This window comes from Cryptotermes secundus, unplaced genomic scaffold (assembly GCF_002891405.2).
Source record: "Cryptotermes secundus unplaced genomic scaffold, Csec_1.0 scaffold19, whole genome shotgun sequence".
In the NCBI taxonomy this organism is placed as follows: Eukaryota; Metazoa; Arthropoda; class Insecta; order Blattodea; family Kalotermitidae; genus Cryptotermes; species Cryptotermes secundus.
Genome location: NW_019729897.1, coordinates 70,461 through 80,788, shown reverse-complemented (window position 1 = coordinate 80,788; position 10,328 = coordinate 70,461). Strand labels below are relative to the sequence as shown.

The 10,328-nt window shown below is 38.3% G+C and overlaps 1 protein-coding gene across 1 annotated transcript in view; it reads left to right on the top strand.

Annotated features, from left to right (window-relative positions):
• LOC111865709 (nucleoporin NUP35) overlaps positions 1 to 4,600 on the top strand; it is an 11,594-nt gene extending 6,994 nt beyond the window's left edge. Inside the window, exons 5-6 of the mRNA XM_023853940.1 lie at positions 4,014 to 4,262; positions 4,523 to 4,600. Coding sequence (XP_023709708.1) covers positions 4,014 to 4,262; positions 4,523 to 4,600 — 327 coding nt within the window. The remainder of the gene's footprint in view (positions 1 to 4,013; positions 4,263 to 4,522) is intronic.
• Positions 4,601 to 10,328: the final 5,728 nt, after the last annotated feature.

Here is a 10,328-nt window from a genome sequence, read left to right as displayed (position 1 = left end):
ATGTACTGTGCGAAATCAATCGATCTTGCAAGAATAAAATTTGGACATCCCTCTTCTAAGAATTCCAATTGAGTGTGTTAGTGTGGCCAGCTCAGGGCAATATGATATTATAAACACAGCACATATCACTTCTCTGCTGTTTATAACTTCATAGGAAAGAAAACATGCCATTCATAACAGTTTGAATGCGGAAACTACTACCAGAAGCAACACGAATTTGCTGCAAGACAGGCATATGTAACGATGACTTAACGCAGCTAAAGTCATGTCTCATTATATACTGTTCTACTGACAACAGGCCAGCGAAAAATCTAACACTCTACAGCAAAACCATCAATTATTATGGGTGTTATAACATAGGTGTGCAGCTGGACGAAACATAGACGTCGAACCCCCGCAGACAATTTAAATACCTTGACGAAACATACACGTCAAACCATGCTGAACGGTTAATTTATCTGGTGTTTTCATCTGTTCCTTCGCTTCATAAAGTCTTTCTCTGTTAACACTGTCGAGTGCTTGTCTGAAGTCTGCAAATAACATACACAAGTCTATGCTGTATTCATAATACTTTCTCATCATTTGTCTTATAACAAAGAGTCTGTAAGTTGTATTTCTATATGGGTGAAATCCACATTGATACTCTCCAATGATCTTTTCAGTTACAATCTTTAGCCTTCCATTTATTACACTAGATAATATCTTATATGCTACGTTCAGTAATGTGATTCCTCTGTAATTTCCGCATTCTAATTTATCTCCTTTTTTAGAATGGGGCTTATGATTCCTGTGTTTCAACTTTGTGGCATTTCTTTTGTTCTCCATATCATAGTGATTAATTTGTGCATGGTGTCTGTTATTCCTTCTTCTCTACACTCAGTCAGTTCTGCTGTTATACCATCTTCTCCTGGTACTTTATTATTCTTTGTTTTTTGAATACATTCTTCTGTTTCCTGACGTGTTGGTGTATTTACCTCTTCATCTTCTTCCTGTTCTTATTTCTTCTTGGTCATTTTCATTCCTCTCTCTTTCTTCATATTCTTTTTTGATGTTTAGTACTTCTTTAAGTGTTCTTCCCATTGTTGTAGTACTTTCCCTTCTTCTCTTATTATTTCACCATCTTTGTTTCTACATCCATTACTTCTTGGTTGAAATCCTTTATTTAGGTTATCTATTGCCCTATAAAATTTTCTTCTGTGATTCTGATCTTTAAATTTATTTACTGCCTCTATCTGTTTCCTCATTCTTCCCTTTTTCATCTTCTTACATATTATATTTGCTTTCCTTTTTAATTGTTGATATCTTTCACATTTTGCTCTTGTTTCTCTTCGTAGCATTCTTTTTCTAGCATGGTTCTTCTCTGATATTACTTTGGCATACTCTTCATCGAACCATTCTTTATTATGCTGATTCCCTTGTTTGCTCACTGTCTCATGTGCTACTTCCTTTATTACTTTTTCTATCCTCTTCCAATTTTCCTCTGATATTCTTGTTTTATTTCCTTTTTTTTTTTTTTCATTGGCACTACAGCCCCAGTGGGCCTAGGCCTACCTCCATGAACTTCTCCGTTCACTTCGGTTTTTCTAGATCTTACACATTCGGTAGGACTCCTTGAGCGGGTGATCAGCTCATCGCAAGGCCTCTACCTGTACACAAACACAGAAAAACACACACACACACAAACTAAACATCCATGCCCTGAGTGGGATTCAAACCCGCGATCCCGGTTTCCAAGCGAGCGAAGATAGTACGTGCCTTAGACCACTTGACTACTGTGACCGGCCCTTCCATCTTTTGTATACTAGCAATTATTTCTATTAATTTAATTTTGACTAAGTAATGGTCTGTATCACAATTGGGTCCTCTGCTACTCTTCACATCTATGACTGAGGTAGAGTGTCTAAACGGTACTTGCACATGGTCTCTTTGGTTAACTTCATTTTATCCTGGTATTTTGCATGTTCCTAGGTGTATATTTTTATGGGGAAATGTTGTGCCTTTTATCTTCAATCAATTTCTGGTAGCAAACTTTTCTAGTGAGTTTCCATTTTCATTACTGATATCGTGTATTGTGTATTCTCCTGCCTCTTTCTTTTGATACGCTTCTTTCCCTGTTTTTGTGTTGAAGTCTCCCATTATTATTGATAAATCATACTTCAGAATTTTATGATAGGTTTCCTCTGATCATTCATAGAATGCTTCTTTCTCTCTTCTTTCTCTTCCATTGGGGCATGTACTGATATTGTAATATTTCTATTTCTCCCTTTCATTCTTAACTTTCAGATTCTATCATCAGTTGTTTCATATTCCGGCATGCTTTCTTTTATCTTTCTTGTTATCATAAACCCTGTTCCAAAATGTCTGGTTCTTTCTTGTGATCCTTTGTATGTTATAGTAAATTCTGGTTTATCTATTCTGCCGGTTCCTTGCCATCTAATTTCTTGCAGTGCCATAATGTCAGTTCTGTGGCATATCGTTTCTTTCGCTACTTCCTGCATCTTTCTGGGTTTCAGCATTGTGCACACGTTCCAAGTTGCCATCGCAGTATCATTGTTCCTTGTCCTTTGCTTAGTCTGTTTTTCATATGTTCCACTTATCTGAGGCTGGTTGTTAGGTTTCTGAACAAAATTCTTTTTACAGGATGAGGTTTTTAGCCCCATGCCCAACCTCCAACCTGGAGGACCAGGGTATCTCTCTTGGTCTGGACTCTACCCTTTGACCTTTCCAGCATGGGTGATCCTACCAGTAGTTAAACTACCATCGGCATAGCTCTCCAGGTCACAGAGTCATGAAACCCCTACCACCACGACAAGGTGGAGGTGGTTTTCCAGTTTTAAAGCTTGATGCATGTTAATAATTTTGTTGATAATTTGGACAGTAGGCTTTGGAGAATATCACATTCAATGATAACTTCCTGGATCATTGTTTGACAAAGTGGCATACATGCTACAGGTGTGTTTATAGTGAAATCATAAAGCACTGGGGTTCAGTTCAATAAAGTATACTTTCAGCAGGGGAGAAGTCAACCACATACAGTGAATGAAATTTTGGATGTCCTCAATGAGAACTTTGGCAATTGTGTTACTTTGAATTGCTCCCCTGGATGTTTGTTTGGTTACAGATAGTTTTGGTCACCATGCTATTCAGATCTAAACCCCTACAGTTAAATTTGATTTGGTTCATCCTGGTCTGTCATATGAGCAATATTATAAAAGGTTATCACCTCTGTCCAGTGTGACTGATATAAGAACAACGCGGCCCAAACAACAGGATGACACTAAAGAGTCTATCAAACGATGGAACCATGCCATGGTAGACATTCCACTTCCTTTAAAGAGAGGCAATATAAAGGACAAGAACCAAATTGGTTCTAAATTTTAACAAAGTCTCTTTAAACCACACTTATAAATAAACTAATTATAATAATTTATGAATATTATAATATATTCATGCACATCACTGTAGTTGTTAAAGGATCAGGTTTAATATTCATGTAATTGTAATGATATTGTATTTATGTATTGAAATTGACCAGTCACATTGTAATAGTAATTTCTGCTTGTATTTGATATATCCTTTTGAAGATGGTCTTTCAGACTGAAACATGTTGAGGATGAAAGGTAAAAAAGGAGAGGAAAAACATTTATCAGTCACATTAGATGGAGTTGATAACTTTTTATAATAACCCAACAGTTACCTTTTAGGGAGTATCTGAAAGACAGTTTGTACAGAAACAACCCCTGCACAATTTGTGAACTGAAAGAAGAAATTTCATCTGTTGTCATCAAAAGCACTGCAGAATCTATATGCAGAGCTGTTGCCATTGTTGACTGTCAACTGCAGATGGTTATTTCAGTGCTGGTAGTTCAGATATTGAACATGTTTCCCACTCATAGATTCTCACAGTTCTTCTATGCTAAGTAATGTCATTCCTGTACATTAAGTATATAAAGCAATGTCATTTCAACTGAAGCATCTTTTCTTATTGACAGTATATATTATTCTTTTAACAGGAGATTTTAAATAATGCCCGAAACAAAGAAAATGTTCCATGCCAGAGAATTGCATTTGTGGAGTCTACTAGTGGCACAGCTGGTGCAAGAGGCACACCAAACCAATTATTATCTTCACCTGCTTCCTCTATTGCATCACCTAAATGGTTTAATGCATCCACTTTATCTTATCCTGGAACTCCAAACAGTAACATCACTGATGTCCGACCACTAGGGCAGGCCTACAGAATGGCTCAGGCAGGCAGTGAGGTAATGTATGAGTAGCAATGTGACAATTCTTGACACATTCACACTCAGAAATATGACACTTGCATTTGGCAAAGACTGGAATACCTGTGTAAATGTATGAATTTACAATTACATTCTTAGTAGTTGATCACCCTCTGTTTATGAGAAATCAAGTCATTGGTTATATCTTTGCAGCATGTTAATGGAGAGCTGCTGCTAATATTGAGTTTTGTGTTTTTTAGATTCTTCTACCCAGCTACCTACTTTATGTTTATTTTTAGGTGCTTGAGCAGACGAACATACCACAAAGGAGTACTGGCCTGGTTTCTAAAGCAATGGAATACGTGTTTGGCTGGTGACATCTTTCAAGCAGAAACCTATTCATTAAATTTACTGTACTCTATACAGTCTGAGGAATTACACTGCTAACATAATGTGCTCTACAACATAATTGACTTGTTAACATTTTATGACTTTTTTTATTTGACTGAGCATTTGACTGAAGCTCTTGATGAGTGGGATAATTGTTTCCTGTAGTAATGTATACCGTTCAAACAAGTTTGGTTAAAGAGTGTATCTCTACAGAGAGATAGTCCCATCCTGAGTCTGCAAAGGGCTGTTCTTTACCTTCCAAATTGGCATATGTGTAATGTGGATTTCTATTTGGAGGGTCATTGCATTTTAATTATGTAGATCAGTTATGAGCAACATGTGGTCCTGTTAACTTCATGCATGATGAGGCCAGTGGTCTAATTTCAGGAACAAGAATCATATAATATTAAAGGCAACAAATAATCTCATATAAATATAAACATTTTATTAAACTAATTTTGTGTTTGCTTTCAGTACAATTCATATATTAAAAATATGAAAATATAATTCAAACCTAAGTTAAACTTGCATGTTAAAATAGATGCAGCTGGCAACTAGGTGGTATTGTAGTCATGAGTTGACCATAAAACAATATCTCTTAATATAATATAGTACAGTTTGCTATGGTTTCTTATACGTTTGTATAATATAGTAAACTGTTTTACCACCTGCAGATTTCAAGTATCTACAGTCTGCCTTTTATATCCAGCTTTGGACACCATGGTATTTGGTTTTAGTTTGTGTGCACACACAAGATCAGAATTGACTGGAGGTCACAGGGTGATGGCATTTGAAAGCTGTGTGTCCTCCAGTTTTTGTATTACGATTGCTATGTATCTTTTCTCTTTTGTAAGGCTGACAACCCCACTGCCATCTGTGAGCCGGTTGTATAGAAAATGTGGGACCCTCAATATCTCAGAACCCTATGGGGGCCTGCTTGGCCGGTTACAGGGATAGCTTTACTTTATTGTGCATCTGTCTCTTGCTTTATGTATTGTGTGTCCAATTTACATCTGAATGTGCTGTTACATGTGTAATGTACCTGTTTTATGTTAACATCCTATGGATTCCTTTATGGTTCTGCTGACATTTAAAACTGGGCTTATTTTTGCTGTGTTATTGAGTTTGATTTACGGCCTTATGCTTTTGTTTGATTCCCCACCCATCTGCAATTTTCCCCTGCAGTAAATTAGCTCCAATGCCACTGGGAGTACTAGTTATCATGTGCACTGTGCAGTCACCCTTGGGTGTCAGACAGGCTTACCTGATGTCACAACTGTTATCACCAATAATTACTGTCATGTGTCCAAGGTTTGCATGACTAATAAGACGGGTTTTGGATTTGATTGAATTTATTGTACCTTTATACAACTGGTTATAACGGTTCATAAAATCACTATCTGACACACTGTCATCTTCCAACTGGACACGTCATGGCTACTATTCTGACTTCCAGTTATTGTTGGCTTCTCATTATATAACCTAAGTTCTGGCCACAGGACAGAAAACTCATCCTTTGCATAGCAATGGATATATGTGAACCCACAGAAAACACCTCATGTAACACTAGTTCTATTGTGTGTGTATGTATGTATTGTGGGCATTGCCTAGAAATGGGTCTGCTATGTTGTTGGTTGTATATTTGTTGTGGGCTTGTTTATCGAGCATAAAATTATGTACAGAATACTTCTCATGTTAAGAGGAATCAACATGGAAAAGGCTTGAGCATCCAGGTAAGTATGTATCAATTTAGAACATGTTTTTGAAAGCAGTACTAACATATTATTCAGTTCCTATTCCCATAAGTTTGGATTGTATCTCTACTTCGGGATCAATGGCATGACTGGTCTTCATACCATAACTGGAACTGCTGTGATGGCACAGGTGGGTACCTGGAATATACTGCTTCATTACCATTCCCTCAAGTTAACAGTAAACATGATTCTTGATATTTGGGGTAGCCAGTCTCTGCCTTGTCAGCCTTTAAGAACAGTAATTAATAATCTAACTTGTAATAATATAGTCACTAACTGTTAAATGACAGGGGATGAAGAAAATATGCAACTTTTAAGCCAAATTTATCCCTTCCACTGCAACTGCGGTTTAAACATTGTACTGCCTTGCCACATAACCTATTACAGATTAACATATAAGAATAAAATTTAAACCAAAGAGAAAATTTCCTTCTAAATCTGAACTTCTATACTAGTAATAAAGACATTTATAGCCAAATAAAGTTTGAAAATTGAACTTGCAGATTTCAAGGATCGTACTATATGCTACCCTCTGAGTCCTTTTGACTTCCGGTCACGTATGTGCAGATATATTCATTTCCTTGCTAGTGAAAGGCCATTTTCCCCCACTTCCCTTGGTCATTGAACGCTATAAAGTCCAGTCGCTTGATGCGGCGGAAATAAAATGATGGAAGTCCTTAAGGAACGTAGCTGGCAAGATCAGTCACTGCCGACTACTGCACTAGAAGGCGCCCGATACCTTCTCGACAATCCTAGTACCCGGTTAAAAATTCAACAATTTTCGAGTTATGGGCTTACAAAAATTGGCAATAAAATGGAAATTTTGTATCCGGGGATCAGGATCATCGAGGAGGTACAATGAACTTTTAATGTTTTAAAAATCAGGATGCTACGACGTCCAATCGCGTGATAGGGGAGGAACAAAATGGCGAATGCTGGAATTCTGCGTCCAATCACATGAACAAAATGGCGACGGAAGTAGGTAAAGAACTTAGCTGGCCAGATGATTCACTTTGGCGACCCTAACATTATAAGAGGCCGCCCAATACCTCCTCGACTGTCCTAGTACCCGGATAAAAATTCAACAATTTTCGAGCTGCGGGCTTACAAAAATTGGCAACAAAATGGAAATTTTGTATCCGGGGATGAGGATCATCGAGGAGGTATAATGAACTTTTAATGTTTTAAAGATCAGGATGCTACGACGTCCAATCGCGTGATAGGGGAGGAACAAAATGGCGAATGCTGGAATTCTGCGTCCAATCACATGAACAAAATGGCGACGGAAGTAGGTAAAGAACTTAGCTGGCCAGATGATTCACTTTGGCGACCCTAACATTATAAGAGGGCGCCCAATACCTCCTCGACTGTCCTAGTACCCGGATAAAAATTCAACAATTTTCGAGCTGCGGGCTTACAAAAATTGGCAACAAAATGGAAATTTTGTATCCGGGGATGAGGATCATCGAGGAGGTATAATGAACTTTTAATGTTTTAAAGATCAGGATGCTACGACGTCCAATCGCGTGATAGGGGAGGAACAAAATGGCGAATGCTGGAATTCTGCGTCCAATCACATGAACAAAATGGCGACGGAAGTAGGTAAAGAACTTAGCTGGCCAGATGATTCACTTTGGCGACCCTAACATTATAAGAGGCCGCCCAATACCTCCTCGACTGTCCTAGTACCCGGATAAAAATTCAACAATTTTCGAGCTGCGGGCTTACAAAAATTGGCAACAAAATGGAAATTTTGTATCCGGGGATGAGGATCATCGAGGAGGTATAATGAACTTTTAATGTTTTAAAGATCAGGATGCTACGACGTCCAATCGCGTGATAGGGGAGGAACAAAATGGCGAATGCTGGAATTCTGCGTCCAATCACATGAACAAAATGGCGACGGAAGTAGGTAAAGAACTTAGCTGGCCAGATGATTTACTTTGGCGACCCTAACATTATAAGAGGCCGCCCAATACCTCCTCGACTGTCCTAGTACCCGGATAAAAATTCAACAATTTTCGAGCTGCGGGCTTACAAAAATTGGCAACAAAATGGAAATTTTGTATCCGGGGATGAGGATCATCGAGGAGGTATAATGAACTTTTAATGTTTTAAAAATCAGGATGCTACGACGTCCAATCGCGTGATAGGGGAGGAACAAAATGGCGAATGCTGGAATTCTGCGTCCAATCACGTGAACAAAATGGCGACGGAAGTAAGCAAAGTTCGTAGCTGACAAGATACATAGGAAAGGAAATTCTGTATACGAATATCAGGAGGTACAATGCGCTATTTAATAATTTCAAAATATGAACGTCACGTCGTCCAATCGCATGATAGGGGTGGAACAAAATGGCGAATGCTGGAATTATGCGTCCAATCACAAGAAATATGGCGACGGAAGTATATAAAGAACGTAGCTGACAAGATGATCCATTTTGGTTACAATAGAGGGCGTCTTATACCTCGACTATCCCAGCGCCTGGATATAAATCCGACATTTTTTAGCAAGAGGTTTACAGAAATATGGAACAAAATGGAAATTCTGTATTTGGGTATCAGGATCACCAATGAGGTACAATGCACTTCTAATATTTTAAAAATATGAACACCAACGTCGAATCGCCCGATGAGGAATAAATAAAATGGCGATATTCCGATACTGGACTTCCAATCGAGTGCTGGGGATGGAAGTTGGCAAATAACTTACCTGGCAAGATGATTAACTTTTCCGACTACAGTAATATAGGGCATCTGATACCTCCCGGACTATCCTAATGCCCGGATATAAATCAAACATAGTTCAGGCTTACGGCAAAGAAATGTACAATTATCCGGGTATTAGCATCACCATCGAGGTATAATGCACTTTTAATATCATCATAATATCGCAATTTTGTTGCTAGTCTGGAAGCTACAACGTCCAACCCCACGATGGGGGCCGAAACTAAATGAGGATGGAAGTCGGCAAAGATGTTCCACTTTGGCGACTACAGCAGTGGAGGCCGGCTGATCCCTCATCCATTTTCCTAATAAAAATTAACTATTTTCGAGGAATTGACTAAAGGAAATTGGAAACAAAATGGCGATTTGTATCCTGGTATTAGCATCACTATGGATATGTGCGACATTTCTATGTTGAACATCATTTTCATATGCGATTGGAAGTCTTAGCTGGGAATGTGTCAGTTTACGTTCTTGACTGGATACTAATTTAATGTGTAAAGCTTGCGTAGCATCAAAGTAACCTCACGCAACGAAATGGCGATTTGTAAGTGGGTATAGCATCACCACCGAGTAATACTGCAGGTTTAAGATTATGAGCATTATATTCATTGGAAACAGGAAGTTCAAAGAAGTTAGGTTGCAACACGTGCCACTTTGCAGACACGGCAAAAAGTGCAGCCTCATCTCTCTTTGACTATCCTAATTGCCACATACCAATTCACTGTTTCTGATGTGATGCTGTAGTGACTAGGAATACCATAGGTAGTACGAAAAGTGCTAGCCCAGAGCATTGGAAATTTCTGGTTTGTATCTTAGAATTAAGACAGCCGAGTAGGTTGACTACACACATTGAATAAAAGATGCAATCATGTTCTTAACAGTTTAATTTTTTCATAGTTGTATTGGTTCACTTTAATACTTACAAGGAAGCAGCATCTACATGTATCATCCATACATTACCTGCCTGTATAGAGCCTGGAGGTCTACGTATTTCCCAGGATACCTCTGAGTAGGAATGCAAGGCTGCTTGGATTTCTGGAGAGGAATGTAGGGTACATTTCTCCAGCCACTCCTTCCTGCTAGGATTGCAGTACCTAGAGACTTACTTCAGAATTATAATTATGATGAAAAATGTCATGTCATTTTCTTTACAATTTTAAATGAGTACAGCATCAGAGGTGTATATCACACTCTGCTTTTGAACTGCACCTTCAGAACAGAAACAATCTCA